The sequence below is a fragment of the Sphaerodactylus townsendi genome, linkage group LG07 (genome assembly GCF_021028975.2).
Source record: "Sphaerodactylus townsendi isolate TG3544 linkage group LG07, MPM_Stown_v2.3, whole genome shotgun sequence".
In the NCBI taxonomy this organism is placed as follows: Eukaryota; Metazoa; Chordata; class Lepidosauria; order Squamata; family Sphaerodactylidae; genus Sphaerodactylus; species Sphaerodactylus townsendi.
Window position 1 is genome coordinate 21,841,004 of NC_059431.1, and position 21,877 is coordinate 21,862,880.

The 21,877-nt window shown below is 42.8% G+C and overlaps 1 protein-coding gene across 6 annotated transcripts in view; it reads right to left on the minus strand.

Moving 5' to 3' along the window:
• Window positions 1–115: 115 nt before the first annotated feature.
• CPLANE1 (ciliogenesis and planar polarity effector complex subunit 1) overlaps window positions 116–21,877 on the minus strand; it is a 61,873-nt gene continuing 40,111 nt past the window's right edge. For 2 of the 6 annotated variants that reach the window (XM_048503538.1, XM_048503542.1), the window contains 18 exons: window positions 20,904–21,012; window positions 19,846–19,888; window positions 18,704–18,802; window positions 18,352–18,444; window positions 17,085–17,206; window positions 16,721–16,916; window positions 15,998–16,242; window positions 15,592–15,676; window positions 14,794–14,952; window positions 13,238–13,271; window positions 12,098–12,229; window positions 11,600–11,765; window positions 9,852–9,913; window positions 7,249–7,398; window positions 5,376–5,473; window positions 4,295–4,402; window positions 3,119–3,255; window positions 116–693 (listed from right to left, as the gene is read on the minus strand). In XM_048503538.1, the coding sequence (XP_048359495.1) occupies window positions 553–693; window positions 3,119–3,255; window positions 4,295–4,402; window positions 5,376–5,473; window positions 7,249–7,398; window positions 9,852–9,913; window positions 11,600–11,765; window positions 12,098–12,229; window positions 13,238–13,271; window positions 14,794–14,952; window positions 15,592–15,676; window positions 15,998–16,242; window positions 16,721–16,916; window positions 17,085–17,206; window positions 18,352–18,444; window positions 18,704–18,802; window positions 19,846–19,888; window positions 20,904–21,012 (2,179 nt within the window). In that variant the 3' untranslated portion in view covers window positions 116–552. Of the gene's footprint in view, window positions 694–3,118; window positions 3,256–4,294; window positions 4,403–5,375; window positions 5,474–7,248; window positions 7,399–9,851; window positions 9,914–11,599; window positions 11,766–12,097; window positions 12,230–13,237; window positions 13,272–14,793; window positions 14,953–15,591; window positions 15,677–15,997; window positions 16,243–16,720; window positions 16,917–17,084; window positions 17,207–18,351; window positions 18,445–18,703; window positions 18,803–19,845; window positions 19,889–20,903; window positions 21,013–21,877 lie in introns of those variants that run through there. The other 4 variants (XM_048503539.1, XM_048503543.1, XM_048503540.1 and 1 more) reach the window with 4 other exon arrangements.

Genomic DNA, 21,877 nt, shown 5'->3' on the forward strand with positions numbered 1-21,877 from the left:
GAGCAGATACCCATCCTGATTAGAAACTATGGATAGCTCAGTCCCCCATGAACTTGTCCACTTCCTTTATAAAGCCTTCCAACTTGGGAGCCATGACCGGAAAAACTGCTCACAATTATCAGAAAACACTTTATTAAAAGCAAGTCCTTAATAATTATAAAACATAATGAAGAATCATAAAATATAATTCAGAATCATTAATTACATTTGTAGTCTTGACATTCATGCACAATCATTTTAAATGCTCCGTTACTTTCAGAAATGACAGGAACGGATTCTTGTCTGCTAAGTTTATTTCACATCTGCATGTTCCAAGAGGCCTACATGGTATTGTGTCATCCTGCATAATTCCACAAGTCCATTTCATACATGGATCCCAAATTACTGATTTTAAGGGCTCGGATTCCATCACTTATGATTTTCTTGTAAGAATGTTTTGGGCAGGATTTGCTCTGTAGCATCCCCAATATGAACACAGTGGTGCATTTCCCCTAAAATTCAATGAGTTACCTTCCCAAACAGTTATGCATCCCAATGTCCTTTACAGTGGCTTCATTTTTCTTCCAGATTTGCTACCATGGCCTCTACTGCATTCCAGTCAAGTTTGCTCAGGATGCTGCTGGTGCTTTCAGACACGCTGTCCAGGTTATTAATGCTGGCCATGGAGAAACTATCTTTGGGACGCAAAAGACCCTACGGAGGCAATCGGAGAATAAATGAGTGGAGGCTCTAGCCAAACTCTCTGAAGGGTGCTCACCCTGTAACTGTTCTGCAATGCTGTATTCCCCTGCATGGTGGATTCTGGTCCCTGTCCCCCTCCCCAACCTTGTATATGCTTTATCCAAATTATTGGAATGGTGGTTGAACTTGCTACCACAACCCCCAAAGTGTGATAGCTTTCTGTACAGCTACACAGAGCTTTCCGTAGATTTCTACAACTGTGTTTTTTCAGAGTAAACTGCCATCTGAAGTGACGCTACAGTGAAAAAGCAGTGGAAGGGATCCATTGATGACAATGCATACTAAAAAAAAGACTGGAGTGAAGATCTTGGGCTGCTTCTTTTCATACAGGCACCGGGAGAAGCTCTTTGCAAATCCAAGTGTTCTGCACCGGGAGGAGCAGCAGTGGCATAAAAGGTTAAGAGCTCGTGTATCTAATCTGGAGGAACCGGGTTTGATTCCCAGCTCCGCCGCCTGAGTTGTGGAGGCTTATCTGGGGAATTCAGATTAGCCTGTGCACTCCCACACACGCCAGCTGGGTGACCTTGGGCTAGTCACAGTTCTTTGAAGCTCTCTCAGCCCCCCCTACCTCACAGGGTGTGTGTTGTGAGGGGGGAAGGTCAAGGAGATTGTAAGCCCCTTTGAGTCTCCTGCAGGAGAGAAAGGGGGGATATAAATCCAAACTACTACTCCTCCTTCTCCTACTTGACGTGCATTACACGTAGCACTTCTGTTTATTTTCTGTGATTAATGGCAGTAACATATATTATCTTGAATATTCTCCCAAGGAAAAATAATTGTCAAATCTTTTGGAGGGTAGTAGTGAAATGGAAAGTTTGTGGCTCCTGGGCTAGCTCCAAGCTAAATTTTAATTATAAAAGTTCTGAAGGGCATCATGATAGTTTTCATTAACGGCCAGGAAAAGTGTTATTTTCTAGACACGCTGTATTGGGGAACATTTTCATTGTAATAAAATTGGCCTAATACCCCCAGTTCAGTGAAAATGACAATCAGGCCCACTCTCAACTTACCAAAGGAAATTGAAATGATAATATTTGAAGTGCCCCCTCCTGAGGCAGCCAGGAGTGGGGTGGAAAGGCATTAGCCCTTCAAAGGGCCATTATTCACAGTGAGGGTAGACCTGGCCTAACTGAAATGAATAGCCCTTTGAAATTTAAAGGGTCAATGGACCATCGACTACTGTCAACAGCAACTCTCAACCTGATTCCAGATGTTTCTGATGCTTACGGGGAGAAAAATATTGGGAATTTATCAGGAGAACCTTTCATGCTGTTAAATATTGCCAATTCCCGCCCTAGACAGGTCATATTGGACATTGTATTGGGTTGGCAATATGTCATTGCATGCCCCTAGTTGATATAATACTCTGCCACAGGCTTTGTCTGGACAAACTCTGCTCTCAGAGAATCCAGTTCATTTCCTTCTGGAACTATTTGAGCTGGCACTTCACACTGTATGGAAAAAGGAGTATATGGGAACACAATGGGTTAAACATATGAAGCTGCCGAAGACTTTCACGGCCGGATTTAACTGGTTGTGGTGGGATTTCCGGGCTGTATGGCCGTGGGTCTGGTAGATCTTGTTTCTAACGTTTTGCATGCATCTGTGCTGGCATCTTCAGAGGTGTATCACAGAGAGAAGTCTGTTGAAGTTGTTCACAAACAACAAGACAACTTCAACAAGGAAGAACACAAGAAAGAAGAACACTTTCTTGTTCACAAACACAAGACAACTTCAATAAGAAAGAAGAGACTCTGAGAATTAACAAAGCTTAGCTCCCACTACTTAAAAACATCAGAATCAAAGGCCAAGGGCATGCTAAGTTCATGGACAATGGACCACCCAGACACAGGATTCACATTCACCAATACTGTTGCTGCTGCAGGGAATGCAAATGCGACTACAAATGTAAATGGACAATCACACCTTTGCATAGCAAGTTGCACCCAAACACTTACCGATTGGTTCCCCACCCAGGGACATGGACAATATATACCCCAGTAAACATTCCCTTCTCACTATACACAGTGTGAAACAGACTTCCCTCTGTGATACACCTCTGAAGATGCCAGCCACAAATGCAGGCAAAACATTAGGAACAAGATCTACCAGACCACGGCCACACAGCCCGGAAAACCCACCACAACCATGCAGATGCCTTACTGGTTTTTCAAGAGGTCACTGTTGTCAACTCTGACTGGCAGCTGCTTCATGAGGCCCCCAAATGGCGTCTTTGCCCATCAATCTCTCACTTGATCCTTTTAACTAGAGATACTTGGGATTTAACTGGGGGGCTTCTGAACACAAAGCTGGTGTTTGATCTTTCAGGCTATTAGAAAACATCGGGCTGTGCTACCGCATGATTTCCAACTCTTACCTCTAAATGAGAAGTGGAACTGCTATGCAATATCCGCTGGATCTCATCGGGGATGCTCCAGCTGCTCATTTCCTCTTCACTCTCCTCGGTTGCCTGAGTTGCTCTGCTGGTAGATGGGATCCTTCTCTGATTGGAAGCTGTAGGGGGGAGGGGCATGTGAATGAATGTTGCTATTGCGGAGTCTGGTTTCACATGCACTTATTCCAACCCGTTGTTTCTAGTTATTAATAATTCCAAATTTAAAGGCTATTCTAGTGATTCTCTCCTCCATTTTATTCTCAAATGTGTGACTGATCCAACATCAGCCAGTCAGCTTTCTGGGTCAATGGTGAGTTGAACTGGATCTCTTGGTTCCTAATCCAACTGTCTCAGCATTCTAGCTCTGCAGCCACAACTTCCACAACTTAGATTATCAATCAATCAATTAATTAATTAATTAAGAAAGACTTGGGTTTTGTATACCGCCCTACCCCCGAAGGGCTCATATTTTATATGAAATATACCATATGCATTAGTTGTACTAATTGTCCTACATGCCATGGTTTTCCTGGGAGAGGTCTACCATTCTTGTGATTGTAAGTGAATGGGGATTAACAGGAGATATCTCTCCAGTGCAGAAGATGATATATGCCATCCTCAGGCTGATCCTCAAAATAGCATCCAAAACAAGCGTTGTCACTATAGCAGATTTAACTGAGTGTACACATTCAAAGACCCCAATCCAAAGTTCAAGGGTACACAGTACAAGGCTCTATGCCCATTGCTATTCTCACACAGATCTCTCCAAATGATGCTCAGAACTGTCAGGGGTTCTTGGTGAAGATCACCCATCTGGTCAGTGGAGGGGTGGATACTGCAACTGAGCCCAACTGATCAGCTCGTCAGGAGTTTTTGTCTCCCATCTGGTAGCAGATCAGCTGACTATATGGCTGGAAATCTGCTCCTCTGGAGCTGGGGAATATTTTAAAAAAACGACCAATTGTATTCTCCGGGCACATCTGGAGCAATCAGATCCATGCCGTGGATCAAGCTATGTGTTAAAAGCCATCGAGCTGCTTCTGACTCATGGCAAAGCAAGCATAAATATTCCAACAAAATGTATAAAAGTATTTGTTCAACATTTGTCCAAGCATCTGCACACTACAAAGGAACAGGAGCCTCCTTCCAGTCACAGACCTTGACTTCCCAAGTCCAACCTGCTTCTCTGGCTTCTGCTTTTCCACCACAACTCCCTTTGCAAGGTGTCTGAGGCTGTTCTTCTGTAAGGTGCTCGGGATGATAGGCCTGGAGCAGCAAGGACAGATATGAGACTTACAACTGCGCCTTTTACGCGATGGATGAGGAAAGGGAACACATTTCCCTGCCAGCATGCCTATGATAGGTTTACGTTTCCAGAAAATCTGTATGTCATTTCTCCGACAACAGAACCATGAAAACAAGATGAAGCCATAGAAAATAAGGCAGAAAACAAGCACAGTACGCACCCTCACATGAAGCATCTTAAACTGCTAAAACAGTCCTCTGGCCAGAAAACAGCTAGAAGAGCTAGAGGTCTGGGTAAAAAGGGAATGTTTTAGCCAGGCACCTAAAAGAAGAGTTTGGATTTATACCCCACCTTTCTTTCAGGAGACTCAAGGTGGCCTACAAGCTCCTTTCCCTTCCTCTCCCTATAACAGACACCTTGTGAGGTAGGTGGGGCTGAGAGAGAACTGTGGCTAGCCCAGGGTCACCCAGCAGTAATGTAGGAGTGTGGAAACACATTTGGTTCACCAGACAAGCCTCTGTCACTCAGGTAGAGGAGTCGGGAACCAAACTCGGTTATCCAGATTAGAACCCACCTGCTCTTAACCACTACACCATGCTGGCTCTGGAGAAAGTAAGGTAGTAAGAAAGTAAGGCCTTGCAGAGGCAAGGTGCCACCACTGAAAAAGCTCTTTCTCTGGTCGCCATGAGTCTTTGTAGGCAGAGGCATAAAGAGCAGTGTCTGAAGAAGCTCTTAACTGATGGGCAGGACACCCGAAGTGGAGGGATTTCTTCAAGATGCCTCACCCACCCTAGCAGTGCTGTCTAATGGAGTTAGCAATAAGAATATATGTTGTCAGAGTATCCTCTAATTGAGCACTTCTCATCCTCATGGGACACAGACTCCTCCCACTGTATCAAAGCTCCCAGCATGGAAACATTTGAATAGCAGACTGTGATGTTAGTCTCCAACCTAATGATGCAAACTGCAAAATTAGGACTTGGGAGTTCTCACCTTTTCTTTGAGTTGTGTCACAGCGTAGACTGGAAGAGGATCTTGTCTCACCCAGCCCAGTTCTGGAAGTGGTGCTGTTCCTTGCAGCTTGGTAGCGACTAAAAGAGACACACCATGTTGCTATCATTGCACAACACAAATAATGCACAAAGTCCACCAAAATTGCTTCTCAGAATGCTAAAAAATATGCATTTTAGGGAACTGATAACAGTGCAAATTCAGAGCCACTAATTTTGTAACGAATTATTTACAGTCCATCTTTCTCACTGAAGACTCAAGGAGGATGACATAGTGTAAGTTAATACAATCAGCAGGATAAGGAGATGTCTACTAAGAAAACTAATAGTACTAGAATGCAGAAATCTGAAACAAAGCAGGAATATTAAATGTGCCCTTTAAAATAATGTAAAAATGGTATTAGATAAGTAAAAATATAGTGCCGCAAATGAAAGGTGAAAACATGCAGCAGCTGATAATACACGTTAGTAGTACAGTCCCATTCCCACTCTGGCAGGCACGGGATGCAAGCTGTGTCTGGTGCTCTGGGGCTACAATCTTTTACTGTTCATCTTGGGGAGTCTCAGACTTTGCCAAATTGCAACAGTAGACTCCTCTGTGCTACTCTAGCAAGCCTGATGGCAACAATTCTTTTAGACAAGATTTACTTAGAGGTTTTACTACTACTGCCTAACAGTGCAGAAGACCCCACCAACTCCTGCAGCAAGACCTGACACTACCCTAGAATGAGTAGTTTTGACAATTGTAGCCCCTGGCATTATGCACTGATGTGGAAAAAAGTTGCACTGATCTGTAATTGTTGTTCGTAGAGTGTCTCCTGTGTAGGTAAGAATGGGACTGTGCAGGCCGGCTGCAGAGGACTGTCTAGAAAGCTTCCAGACTGCCACCCTATGCCTGTGCACTCCCACGGGGGACTGCACTGAAGATACGATTATGAATACTCATATCTCCAATGAAAGAGAGATTGCTCAGAAACAGTTCTTGATAGATAGCCAGTGTGTTCTAGTTTAGAACAACTAGGAAGCCATTCTAGTCCATTAATTTCTGCCTGCCATGAGAAATAAGCAATTCAGGACCATATTATCCAGTCAGGGCCTGCTCTGTAGTGGCCCCGCTGTCAGGGAAAGCCTTCCCCAGAGATAGGCACGCTGTCAGGAAAAGCCTTCCCCAGAGATAGGCACTCAGTGTTTCTATTCCAGCTTTGAGTTCTGCTTCTTTTTTGTAATTTGGTACTCCCTTAGCATCTAGTGGGTCCTGATCGTTTGGGTTTTAACCTTCGTTCATTCTGTTTGTAGCTATTTCAATAATTTATTGTGGGCGGTGGGTTTTTGTCATTGTCAAGACAGTCACTTTAACTGAAGATTCATTGATAATTTCAAATTAATATTGTAAGCTTCCACTCCAAAAAAACCCCAACCCTTATAGACTCCAAGGTGGGATACACCACTGAAGAGAGAGAGAGAGAGAGAGAGAGAGAGACAGAGACAGAGAGACTGCTAGCCTTAGCTGAAGAAGACCAGATGCTCACCCTTCTCCCCCACATACTTGAGACTGAAAAAATCTCTCCCGTGCAAGGAAAAGACTGTGTTCTGCTTGAATGGAGGAGACGTGTTATGTGAGAGATTTTAGTGCTGCTGTGCTGTAGAATTTGTTTACTGTGACTTGTGTTCCATTTTGCAAGAGACAGGCAGGGTAAAAACCTTCCAGCAATAAAAATGTAGAAAGTACTGATGAGTTGTCTCAATCACCCTGCCATGGATCACAGACCCTGCAGCAAACAACATCCAGTTCTCGCTGTGCCAATCTGAAGTAGAATTTGGACCCCAGAAGGTGGTGGAGAATTTAAATACTTTACCTTCCATAAGGAGAGACACGTGGCCGCTTGACATCTTGCGGCAGCCTTGCTTTAGACAACGATCCAGGCTGCACTGTGTCTGATAACAGCTCGTCCATCAGGCTGAGGGCTTGGGAGACTCTAAGATTATGGTGCTCCGACAATAAGAGTCTTAAGGGGAAAGAGAAGGGAAAAAATGCACATTAAGCTGTTACGTATCCATTAAACGAATAATGTAATCCAAAGCATTTTTAGTGACATACTCGGTCAGTTAGCTGAAGAAACCTTTGACCAATGGACTTACTTCCTTTTTCAGTCAAAGAACAATCTCAGACTTTCCATAGTAAAAGCCAACGTACGTTTGAGATAAAGACCCACAACATTTTATTAGGAGTATGCTTTTACAGATGTGGCATTTAGCCCTCAGACAAAGCCACTGACAGCATCTAGGGTCCTCCGCTCTCACTCACCCCAACCCCCTGCCCCTCCCCCCAATCTACATCTCTCTGGAGACAGATTTCCAGGCATGAAAAACAGAAGAAATGCATCTACATTGTCCTACTCTGGGTGCCAGGGACCTCCCAACCTACTGAAAGCTGCTCATCTTTTCTATCAGTGTTGCTACAAATACCAGCTAGAAAAACACAAGCGCGGTCTTGGACACACCTGCTCCCACCCTTCTCTTGACATGTGACATGAATTATTCCTGGAAGAATGGCTGCATGGTTACTATGGCAGTGGGAAAGCACCTGTGGTCAGTAAAATCAGAATATAATTCTGATAGGTCAAAAAGGCTGCAGAGAATGGCAAGACTGAGTCTATGATCACCTTCATTTAATAGCAAGAGAATCCCAAGGAGAGATTTCATACTATCCAGTTAAAAAAAAAAAGGATCCATTTCAGTTCCATAATCTAAGAAACAGTCCTAATCTCATAATGACAAACCCTGGGATTAAGAAGGCGCCTGTTTTTGAACTCCTATTAATCATTCTTTTCTCTTTGCTCCACCCCAGGCCTCTCTATAACTTGAGTGATTAACCTTCCCCCTCTCCTCTTTCCTACCCCCCACGTAGCTCCATACTTCCCATCTATTAGTTCCCCCTTTCCCCCCTTTCTCTGATCTCTCTCTCGGTTTTCTGCTGTTTCTGTACCTGATTTCCTCTTTGATGAATTGGACAACTGCACTTTACGGTTTCCCTCTCCCAACAAGTCACACAGTAAGGGAATCTCACAGGCAGGTGGACAACGCAGGTTGGCTTCCACTCTGTCACACACTTTCTAATTTAGGGAAAGGAGCTATGCAGAAAAGCAACACGGGCATATCCTCATGCTTTTGACAAGTTCGGGCATAAAATAATAAGAAAAAAGGCCACAAAGCCAAGCCACTGGGAATTCTCCCAAGAAACTGCACATAGGTGGATCCTGTACAGCATGTATATATCAACTGCAACTCATTATAAATATGCTGTGCAGAATCCACTAAAGCTGTGTGCATGTGTGTGTGCTGCAACTGACCCACAATCCTTATGCTGAACAGGTCTGGTCTGCATATTTTACCCACAAGAAGGGAGCAGGCAGCACCAATCCAGTGGGCAGGTCCTTCAGATGTGCTGTCCTTTCTTGGCTCAGAGCATCTTTATCTTTCATGGCTCAGAGCATCTTTATTTCGTTTTGCTATCTCCATTGTCACTCACATGCTACACTTCATTGTTACTCTCTTGCCAGGCCACTCCTATTCAGATGCCCTCACCTATTGACCTTTACTCACAGGTATATATACTCCACTTGCTTTCCTTTCCTACTATCAGATCCTCTGAAGATGCCAGCCACAGATGCAGGTGAAACGTCAGGAGAGAATGCTGCTAGAACACGGCCATACAGCCCGGAAACAACACAGAACCCCTATCTTTATACACTTTCTTGCCATCATTCCTGCTAATAAAATAAGCTCTGTGGTCCTGCATCTAGTGGAGCAGTCATTTTACATATTTAGAGCCCCTCATGAACAGGGCACAGTGAACCCAGAGCATGCTCATTTTATTCCCAGAGACACAGAACGTTGAGATGGTTGAGTCTCAGTCGAAGGAACAAAAGGCAAGGGAAAGTAACAGGATGAATTTGGCTTGCTTGTGCCTCTGGCAGCTTGTAGAATCTACGTAAAGAGCAGTTAGGGTCAGGAGACCTATATGCCATGAAGGCTACCAGTTTTTCCCTTACCCCCACCCCAAGATTCATAAGAATAATAAACTTTGAAGGATTCCAATCACACATAAGTTAAAAATATTCCCTTGACGGGAAGGTTAATTATGCTTGGAGGAGTTGATGTCACAGTGCTGGCAAGGCAGAGCTGTGTGTTCATTTGTTTTCCTCTCTGTGAGCATTTCTGCCCCATACTTGTCTTCCAGCCAACCTCCAGGGTTGGAACTTCCATTCATACTCTGGGAAGACGGGCCCAACTTGAAGGAAACCGTTCATTCCATTATCCGTCAGTTACTGGAGAGGCACTGAAAGGTTCACAGCAGAATACAAAGAATTTGCATCTTAATGTTCCTTGTTTGTAGGAACAAATTAGAAAACAACAACCAGAGAAAGACAGAACAGATGGAAAAAAGAAACCTACGTACTTATCTTTTTCCTCTTTCTTTTTTTGCTGCAATTTGATTTCCCGTGATGTATATCCAAGCTGCTGGGGGTGGGTGGGGGGGGGGGAATAAAAACAGCAAATAGGTATTATCATTGCCTTTATTCAGGCAGCTTTTCAGGACCAGGATTTTGGAACTGGGTAGAACAGAAGCCCATTGGTGCAGCCAGCCACTGGCTAATAAAAACTTTGACAAGAGTGGCCTCTGAGATTATCATGGCTGGAACTGTGCTTTTCACCAAAAACAGTCAAAATCAATTAGCTATTTCTCTCACTCAGCTATTTCACCCACATAGCTGCGCAATGGTTTGCTAAGCTACTATACCATCATTACAGTCCAGCAGAACTTTAGGGACCAGCAAGATTTCCAGGATATAAACTTTCAAGCGTAAAAACTCATACCCTGAAAATCTGGTAGGTCTCTAAGGTGTTCCTGACCTCTAATCTAGCTGTTCTACAGCAGTCCAACCAGGTCACCCTCTGAAATGACCATGCTGCCATCACTTCTAGCAAGCGCTCTGAGCACTTAATACTGTATTCACCACACTGAAGATACGGGCTGCCTCCCTTCTCAATATCAACAGTTGCCCAAAATAATTGTGTGTGTAAGACAGCCATTTTCCACATTGTTAACATTTATGGATGTGCTAAATGACCAGTACTAAAGGTCCCAACCAGTTGTGGCTGGTTATTTTGGCTCAATATGGTACTGTGGAGCGAGTGTCACCGCAGGATCTAAGAGATCCAGGTTTGAATCTCCACCCTGCCTGGAAGCTTGGTGGGGAAGCTTAGTCCAGTCACACAAACTCTCAACCTAACCCACATCGCAGAGTTGCTGTGAGGCTAAAATGGAGGAGAGGAGAATGATGTGAGCTGCTTTGGGTGTTCTCTGAGAAGAAAGAATGAACAACAAAAACTAGCTACTTCCACTTCCAGCACAAAGGGTTCAAACAGATGATTAACACACTACAATAGCACCACTTCTAATTTAAACAAAGAGCTAACTGCATCTTTACAGCTGGCTGCCGAAAATCAGTACCCCCCCCCCAAAAGAGACTTTGTATTGGTCAGTTCTGAGGAAAGTCCATCGTAGTGGTGTGGTGTCTTCAGAAGGAGAAGGGGCTTACAACCTCCTTTCCCTCCCTCTCCTTACACCTTGTGAGGTAGGTGGGGCTAAGAGAGTTCTGAATGAACTGTGACTAGTCCAAGGTCACCCAGCAGAAACGGGGAGAAGCCAGGAAACTATCTAGTTCACCACATAAGAGTCTGCAGTTCATGTGGAGGAATGGGGAATCAAACCCAGCTCTCTAGATCAGAGTTCACCTGCTCTTAACCACTACACCACTCTAGCTCTCTTAGGGCTCATACAGATGTAATCATGTGAGTTAAAGGATTGGGCTTTTGAGGACTGCCCCCCTCCGTGACAGTCACAACATAATCCAGCCACAATCATTACACTGGCTTTTGCTAAACAGATTCTTCTCAATTCAGGCTATGGTAATGTGGGAAAATGAAATATGTAGGGCCAATAATGTATGTAAATAATAATAGTTTCCTGCGAACTTTAAGTTAAAATACAGCTATTTATATGTGCATTTTATTACAGTAAGAGAGAAATCCTAAGCAGGTCTACTCAGACTCTGAGTAAGATCTATTCAAAAGGTCTGACTCCCAGGCAATTGCTTTTAGGATTGCACCATAAAATAAGCAGTTAAAAGCAAGCAAACTTACTGAGTTGTTTCTCAAAGGAAATGGATCATGTTCTTTTTCTCTTTGTTCAGCCAGCTGTTGCAGATACTCCTCTTGTCTCTCCCTTCGCTTTCTTTTCATCCAGGCTTGTAACTCTTTTTTCTCCCGTTCTGATCGACGTGGACGTCTGCTCACGGCACTGGAGCATCTAAAATGGGACACAAAATAAAACAGCTCAGACCTTTATTCTCCTTGCCGGGGCTATTAATGCCCTTGAGAAAAAGTATGTAAAGTGTTGTTATTAGTGTCTGCTCTGCTTCCAGCACATTTGTGATGTGAAAACGATGACTACCTCAGAGAGAGAGACCAGTTAGATACTATGAGTGGCATACATACAGCTTGTTCAATGCTACTGCTTATAAATATAAATGAAGGACAAGACCAATGTGATTTGGGGGTACCCCACATATAACAGCTTCTTGCATCCCAAGTGAATTACAAGAGGTGTTGCTGTGGAGAACTGCAACTCAGTCTCAGTACCTGGAGATCTTTTTGGCCTGTGTATGGGTGAGGCCCAGTTCTGCAGCTGAAATGGCACCTTCCGTTATGAGGTCAGTTATGATGTCGGTAACACCACTCAAGCCAGTAATATTCAAGGGATCTTCTGAGAAACTGGAAAAAAGTAAACACACGGTTGGGACTCAAAAAAAGAAAAGAAAAAAGAACCAACTAATCAACTCAGGCCATGTGCAGTTCGCTTCTTAAACACTGCTGAGTTCACTAGGATCAGGACAGCCCAACAGCTCGTGGCGTTGTGTCCCATGTGATACTGACACTATGTTTGACTGTATCTGCTTTTGTTTTTAGATTGCAGTATTGCTATTTGTGTTATTGCTGGGGGGAGAGGGGAATAGAATCAGTCTTAGCTACCACAAGCTATTGCCAGTTAACCCCCAACTTAATTCCAACTGATTGGATTCCCACGGTGTTTTTAATAATATTATCAGAAGTCAGGCATCCTGACCACTTCTCTGCTGCTGCTGAGCTGTGCAGGTCTGCGGATGCAAGCAATGGGCCAGTTGGCTGGCAAGGAAAAACAGGGTCTCCTTCCTTTCCTCCCCACCTACTGAATACTTCAAAAATCAATCTACCCGGTGCTCTCTGGGAACTGTAGCTCCTTGAACACAAGACATTAGAAGCTGGACATCCTGGGATTTCCCAGAGTATTCCGAGTGATGTTGAACTACTGTGCTGGGGAAGAGACTTTAAAATCTCCTTGCATGCCCACCTCAGCCAAGCAGAAACTAGTGAAGTGGAAGGGAGACGTAGGGGGAAGAGGAATTCTTCTATGCCTTGGTTGTACTGTCAGAACCAAAGAATGGTTTGGGTGCTGAAATGATTGCCTTACACAGATAAAGAAAAACCTTATTCTTAAACATCTCACTACCCTACAAATCTGTCCAAGTTTTCCATTAGTGATGACACTACATTGGAATATGGTCCAATATTTGCCAATTCATCAGTGAAGAACAAGTGATAAATGCACTGATACACGGGAAGGGAGAGCAGAATGTGACAATATTGAATGTCATATATATTTGTATGTAAATTGTGCGGAGGATGGGGAAGGGACCAGTTGATCAAACTCACTTCTGGCGTTAAATATTTTCCAATACACACCTTTCATCCAGTTCTCCAAGTCTGGTATAAATATCTAAAGAAAACAACAGAAAAAGATTCTATCAAGGAAATATATAGTGGGAAAGAATTATATGACATTAGAAGATGATGATTTTGGATTTATACTCTGCCTTTCTCTCTTGCAAGGAGACTCGAAGTGGCTTATAAACTCCTTTCCCCTTCCTCTTCCCATAACAGACACCTTGTAAAGTAGATGGGGCGGAGAGAGTTCTGAGAGAACTGTGACATGCCCGAGGTCACCCCAGCAGGCTTCATGTGTAGGAGTGGGGAACAAATCCAGTTTGCCAAATAAGAGTCTGCCGCTCATGTGGAGGAATGGGAAATCAAACCTGGTTCTCCAGATTAGTGTCCACTGTTCTTAACCACTGGCTCTCGTTAGGCAAACTGCTGCCCATTAAAGTCTATGGCAAAGTTTCCCTAGGAGGCAACTTAGTCACTATCTCGGTGCATCATCTAGAACAACTAATGTTACTGCTGAGGTGGTAATATTTTTTTTTAATTGTCCAACTTTCTATTTTAGAAAGTTTTAGATGCAACTTTCTGCCACTTAGAAATATTACTTAACCACTACTGATAGGACAAGTTAACACCTTAGAGGCCAATGAGATTTTCAGGGTATGAGCATTCGAGACTCAAAGTTTCCCTTGTCAGACACAAGTTGGAATGGAGATCTGAGTGTTTTTGCATATTGTAATCAGCTTGCTCAGAACAGACGGGAAATGCTTAAGGCAGAAAATTACCATCTGAAGTACAATAAGAATCCTATGTCCTTATTAAACCTGGGGTGTGGGAACTGTGAACTTGAACTTGAGTTCAAGTTCAGAAATCTCGCACTGCAATCTCCCCTTGGAATTTCTGTGTCTGAGGACGGTCATTCTTAGGTCAGCCATGGAATGACCTGGAGGATTAAAATATTCTCTCACTTCTTTTGGAGTGTTGTCATTTTTAATGTTGGATTAATGTCCATTTATTCTTTTGTGTCAGGACTGATGTGTTTATCCAATGTAGAGAGTGGAAGGGTACTGCGGCCTCCTCCTCAGCCAGATCCAGATGGGAGTGGTGACTCTCCCGCACTGGCAGGTCCACGCTGCTCATCTTTCATTGACCAGCAGCACTCTGGGGAGGTATACATTGTTGTGGTTTTTAAAAGCTGAATTGCCTTTATGCATTTATTTAAAAGATGGGTGCCAGATGCTTGTGGCGGGGGATGGGGGCGCAAAATCAGTTCTTGCCCCAGGCTCCATTTTCTGTAGATATACCACTGCCCAGGGGCACCCAGGAATATTCCTGGTTGCAAGGTCATTTGAACCTACTCCATCCACTATAACACACTGGTTTGCAATGTTCTGGGTTTTCCTGAAATGTGTATTAATGAAATAGTCATGTTGGAAGTGCCACGGAAAGACACTTTCACCAGATGTAGGCTAGTCCCTATAGAAATACACCTACTATGCAGTATAGAGACTGATGTTTGCTAGAAACCTTTACATGGAATCACCAAAAGTAAAAAAAGAAAAACAGATGCAGAATGGTACCTGAAGATGACTTTTTGACACTGGTTAGATCAGCTGCTGATGCTGAATGAGAAATGGAGGGAGTTTGGAAGGCAGTATAACTGTTTTGAGGAGATTCTGGTTTTATATAGTCTTCCTCCTCTGCGAAATCCTCCACAATCACACGGGCTGAATAACGTTCTGTTTCAACAGAAGGGCAAGAAAACCAAATATGTTAATTTAGAAGAAAAATAATGTAGACACATTTTACTCTAACTTTAGCTGCAATTCAGAAAATTCAAGACATCTTGCAAATTTAATTCATATGGATTTTATGAAGGGGAAAAATTGCTCTTGATGTATTGTCAAAGGCTTTCACGGCCAGATTCAACTGGTTGTTGTGGGTTTTCCAGGTTGTGTGGCTGTGGCCCGGTGGATCTTGTTCCTAACGTTTCGCCTGCATCTGTGGCTGGTATCTTCAGAGGTGTATCATAGAGAGAAGTCTGCAGTACAATAAGAATCCTATGTCCCTTTTAAACCTGGGGTGTGGACTTCTCTCTTTGATACACCTCTGAAGATGCCAACCACAGATCTGGCGAAACGTTAGGAACAAGATCTACCAAACCACGGCCACACAGCCCAGAAAACCCACAACCACCAAATGCTCTTGACTTCTATGTTCCGTATTGATATATTTTGGACAAAGCTCATATGAGGTAGGGGCATGCAAAATGTCTTTTTGTTTGAGCCAGGCAAGGTCTTCCCACATCCACTCCCACTGCACGCTCCTTCTTATGATCAATTTTCCATAGCTCAACAAGGAAGCTCAGCACCACCTACCTTCTCTGGAGACTTTAACACCTGGTGCATAGTAGGAAACTTCATCGTCTCCTGGATCGGTTTCACCTAGTGGGGATTTTACCAGCTGGGAAAAAAGATATCACTCTTTTAGCAGAGATGTTTAAATATTTAAATGCCAGCATTTCCTTACGAAAGCCAAACGTGCAAAAGTGGTGTCTCCTTCACACCCACCTGCTCCAGTCACACCTCCTGCTTTTCTGCCCTGACTGCCATCAAAACCATTTTCCCATCAAAAATGTTTCACTTGAAATAATGAACCTATTCTAAATAGTAATGCTTTTAAATTTCTGACCAAGTGGAGTCTATGAATCTAGAATCATGATTATGCATGCCAAAAGACAAAAGAATGACCTCTGAGAGGAAAAAGCAAAAAGCTTAAACGTACCAGTTTAGTATTTCTGAATTCTTGCTCCATTTTTTCCGCCATGTTCTGTATGGCTGATAGCTGCTTATCCATTTCTTGTAGTCTGGCACAGAAACGCTCTCTGCTGATTTGTTTAGCTAACAGTCCTGGAGGGAAGTTAGTGCTGAAATGTTCTTGCAGTAGACCCAATGTGAGAGGATCACCAGCGATTTCCGCCTCCAGATTCTCCGGTGGTGCTCGCAATGGTTCCGTTTGAACCCCATGCCCTTTAAATTATATGTAAATGGTCAGCCTTCATTCATACTGGCATTTGAAACCATCTTAATGTTCACTACAGCACAAATCTGTCCCTTTACAAATTTTCTTGGTTACTTTTATGTAAAACATTCAAAGTGGCAAACAGAAGGCAAGATGGTCCCTCTTCTCTCACCAGAACAGCACTTCCATTCACACAAAAGTGGTAGCGCTGTTGCCCACTGCCCTCTTTTTATCACCCCTTCAACATTCCACATGTCATTCCCTAGGAACCCTCATGGCAGAGGCAGTTATGGGAAGAGAGAGAGAGAGAGAGAGAGAGAGAGAGAGGATGGAAAATACATTTGCTCTGGTTATGATTCTCTGGCTCCAAACAATACTATTTCTGATAAGAACAGAGAATCTGGAAAGACTTCTCAGCAGAAAACTCACTTAAAGGAATGAATTTCAAAATGAAGATTTCACAAAACAAGACTTATGGACTTTCACCTTCATTCTCAAATTCTTCGGGTGGAATTGAATTGGTAACAGATGCTGCCATGTGATGTAGTTTTGCAGAAGATGTGACTTCAGGCTTCTCAGACTGCAGGATAAGGCCCTTCGCTGCAGGCTCTGATATCTCTGGCAAGTTTTTCAGAAGGTCGTCATCTTCTATATCAATCACGTTGATATACTTCCGTTCACCCTAATCCATATACAAAGAACAATATTAGGACAATCAACCACACGAAATGAATGTCGCTACTTATTTATCTAAACAAGTTACAGAACGGAAACTCTTTCCCTAAAGCTGGCTTGTGCAGACACACATGCACATCTGTTGCATTATGAGCAAATATTTCTCATTACTGACCAAATCAAATGTAGTCCTAGATAAGGAGGATGGCAGGGGCCTCTCTGAGGCTTCAGTGGGGAATCTCAGATTGAAGTACAGGTCTGGTGGTAACATTTCAGGAACACACGAAGGCGATAATTCTGGGAGACAAGAAGGAAAAACGGTCAAAGTCGCCACATGTAGTCGCCACCATGGCATGCTAGAAAACCTAACTGAAACAATAACAACAGCATTGATAAGAATACAGAAATATTGGATATATTGTCACTCTCATTTTCACCTGATCTAAAGCTCCACAGAGCTGACCTATTTTCTTTCATGCTTACAAGGGCTCTGCACAGGTATGGGGCATTCCCTAACTGCAGGAACCTGTATTAGCAAACAGAGAATACCCACTAGATATGGAATCCTAGACATACTGGACCCCTTGGGGACAAACCACAAGGGGTTCAAGTTGTAAGTGCTGGTGAGTATGTAGTATCGTTGAAGGCTTTCATGGCTGGAATCAATTGGCTGTTGTGGGTTTTCTGGGCTGTGCTGCCATGGTCTGGTAGTTTATGGAGAGAAACACATTTACTGTGACATGTCTCTAAGGATGCCAGCCATAGATGTTGGTGAAACATTAGAAGCAAAAATTATCAGACTAGGCCTTACACAAAGCTGGTATGTGGCCTTCCCCTAGACACAACAGGCAGTCTTTATGGCATGGCCATAATTTCTGGCCATTTCCCCCCCACATTTGGCACATTGTTTAAAAAATGCCACTGATTTCAACATCGTCTCAGGAAAAACTCTCAAGTTGAAACAGTACCACAATCAGGAGATGAAATTCTAAACAGTTTCTCTCAACGGTGGCATCAGGAGAGCTGAGGAAAGAGCCCTCCCCTTTTCACATAACCGTTGAGTGGGAAAGAGGGATCACAAGACAAAGCAGAGCTTTCTAGAAGATTGTGATTCCTCGGGTTGCAGTCCTGCACATGTGCAATCTCCAAACAAGCTTACATTGCTTTCCTACCTTTACATTTTAGAAACCCAAAATAAAACTACTAGAAAACTTTCTTTTCTAAGCTCAGTTGAGCAAATTTAGAGAACCTCAGCATGCCTGAAAAAGTGAACGGTCATATGGCAAACTTGTCTTTAGATTTACAGAAGTGAAATGTGGCTAGAATTTTCTGGAGGAAGATAATAGGTTGGATCCAACTAGCTTTTCCATTGGCTGAAGAGGACCCAGCTGACCACCCAAAATGGCACATGCAATTAACAGAAAGGCTGACAAAAAGCACACCTGATTCTGGAACAGAGATGATAGGTTGATTTTTATCAGTTTCAGAAACTACTTCTTCTGAGACAGTTTGCATGTCTTGATGCGATTTAAGAACTTGATTGGTAAGGAAAAAAATAAAGATAAATCAACAGAAGATCAAATGAATCTACTGCTTATAGAAGGAGAATTATTCAAGAGGTTAAAATTACAGAATCTGAAAACAAAACTGAATATTGTAAAAACATTCTGCCTGTCATTTTGCATTCAGCTATTAGAAAGTATTTTGAAGCAAGTTATCTTAGAGGAAAACAAATTACACGAGTTTCAGAAGCATAAACCAAGAGTGAAGCATCACTTCCTATCAGATTTTTACCGGGGTCTGTATTTGTACTAGCATCTTGAAGATCTATGGGCCTTTTTCGTACAGAAGCCAAGTAGTGTAGTCCTGCTGAAGAAATATCTGCTTCTGGGTCTAAAGAAGGGGGAAATATAATTATTATCCAAATCAAAGAAATTAATACAAAAATTATTCAACAACTCTTGCTAAATTATATTCCTTTAGCTGTACTTCAGGGATGCGGAATGGTATATTATAGCCTGATCTCATCAGATCTCGGTCAGTACTTAGATGGCAGACGACCAAGGAAGACTTCGCAGAGGAAGGCAATGGCAAACTGCTTCAGCTTAATAACTTGCCTTGAAAACCCTATGAGGTCATCAAAAGCCGACTACAACTTCATGGCCCCACTACATACATGGCTGCCCTTCTCTTTCAACCTCTACAATATTCAATAGGTAATTTGTCAGGTATTTGTCCAAACTGAGACCTTAATTTAAGATGTGCTACACATATTTATTTACTTCCTGTATAACCCACAACCCTGCGAGGTAGGTTAGGCTGAGAGTCTGTAATAAGCCCAATAAGCTTCCAGGCAGATCAAAGATTTGAATCTGGCACTCCCAGATCCTGGTCCGATACTCTAACAAGTATAACACACGGCTCAGATAATCTGATAGTGACTTAAACTAACAAAGCAAATAAGCCCTAAAAGCTAAGTTACGGATAAAAGAGAAAAAAAGTTGTTAAATGTTGGCAAGTATTCTAAGTAAACTGTTTAGGAGGTTACCATCAAAGCAAAGTTGCCCTGGTAGCAAATTCACTGACACTAAAGCAGATCTAGTTCCTGAACGCCTGGCTGTCTACTGTTGCTACACAAATTATAACTATGATTGGAACCCATTTAATTTGCAAAGCACTGAATCAATCTTAGTTCTCTTATTCTTGCAATAATCCTGCAAAATTGGTCAGTATATCTCCACTATACAAATAAGGAACTGAGGTTGAAACCAGCAATCTGCAACACAATCAGTCCAGGAAAGAGAACGGACTCCAAACTCACAGCTCCAATAATCTGGTTCATCACCTGCTATACTGGCTATAATTGGGACTAAAGATGATTTTAAAATTGCCTTAAACACAGACGATTTTTGAGGCAGTCTTGCTGAAATACTCACCTAGCAAGTAGTCACCATCTTTAAGATCACAGTTGGGCTCATCCTAATGTGAAAATAAATATGACTAAATAAATAGAGTTGATCATTAGTTCCTAATATAGTTGTAGTATTATTTCATTTAAGTATAATAAAGGTAAAAATAATCATACCACAGCTTTAAATAAATACGTACTTTAAACATATAATGTCCTTTAAAGAATTAATCCAAAAATGAGCACACGTTTCTAACAACATTTTTATCATCCACATTACTAAATTTAATTTGCTTCCTTGATTCTCATCATCATTTTGGGGGTAAGGACAGAGGTTTATCCTTATCAGTTTGCATTAGTTCGGCTATATGAACCGGCTCTTATGCTGGAAGATCCTGGAATAGACCTTAAAAGAAAAAGAAAAACAGCTGCAGGGGGGTTCAATCTGAATCAGAACTGATGGGGAAAGGTTAATCCATTTCCTCTTATAGCCATTTGGTTGATCAAAATTGATTGTTCTCCTCTTCCCCATTATTAGCCTTGGAAGGGGAAAAAAGACAGGCATCAACAGGGAGTGGGGGCCGTTTCGATCCACACAGCAATGCAGAGGAAGGGTCATGCCCGCATATGTTCTCCTGTCTAGCAGCCTCGAGCCAATTCAGTCTTTATGTACCTCTTTACTTTTTTTTCTATAGCTGGGGATATCCATTTATGGATGTTCTCATTGTCATATTTAGTTTGGCATACAGGTCAAGGAATAGCATCAAGGAATCTATCATTATGGCAGACTGCTGTATGAACTGGTTGTGCTGTCCTGTTCTCATGCCCTCCCTTGCCCCCTGAAGTTTCCCTCCAGGAGGTCAAGTCTACTGTGAAAAGCTACACTGGGCATAGTGATTGAGGACAGCTAAGAAGATGGCTAAGAAAAAGGCCTGTGAATGAATGCTGAAAGGAGAATATATGGCACGAGTTCTGGGAGACTGGAGATTGAAAAGGAATCTGTGGGAGGATAATGGCCTAGATGTTTCTGAAATCAGATGACAACCAACAAGATGATGATGAATGAGCATCTCCTTAGCACCATACCTTTGTTTTTTCTAGAATGCCAGGTGGGAGGGTGGGGTCAGTTTCTTGAAAAGTCACAGTCTTCCTTTCTTCTTTCTCCTTGATCTGCTTCTTGACACGCCTTCTCTGCCTACCAGGATATCAACATTTTAATGGCCTCTTGATTTAAAGAGCCTCTCTCTATTACATGGCTATGAAAATGCCCATTACTCTAACATGCAGGATGTGTAAAGGAGGGAGAGCCTCTCTATGCCCATAAGGGAGTTAGGAGGCTTCCACTGCATCTGGGGCCACAGCCTTGAGACTTTGGTAGGAACATGAAACTCAGTCACCACCATACCATCCCTGACAGGTGGGTCCAATCTTTGCTTTTCTGCACCCAAGCCAGGAAGAAGCCAAAGTAGTATCAGACCTGTCCGGAGGTCTTCCATCTGCCTCTTTTCACAAGAAGCAAGGGCATGTGCTCTTATACACACACACAGTACTTTTGTTGTACATATGTATGTTACCAGGGGGTGCTTAAAAGGATCTCTGCATATTGCTCCCTATGCACAACAGGTTATACATGTGTTCAAGATATGGTTGTGAGATTGGCTTGAACAGTTCTTACCCATGGGCTGACTGGCAACAGACCACAATTGGCACTGTTCTTGGACCGTTGCAACTGGTTGAGGAATGTTGTATTACTCTTCACTTTATAATCAGTGCCAAGTTATACATTATAAGTACAGTTTGGATTAGAATTGGGGTGTTGGGGGAAGATAAAAACAACAACACACCAATACCCACCATTGTCGTTCCAGGTTGCTGTTAGCCTCAGCAGAGGAAATGAACACTTTGCTCTCCCCTTTTCTCAGCCCCAATTCATAATCAACATTTTGTGGCTGCTTTTTAAAGCTAAATTACCCATCAGGCAATCCAAGAACAGATTTGCAGGACAACAAATCACTCCTAATATGGTGCAAAGTAATATGCAGTTTGGCCTTCAATTTACA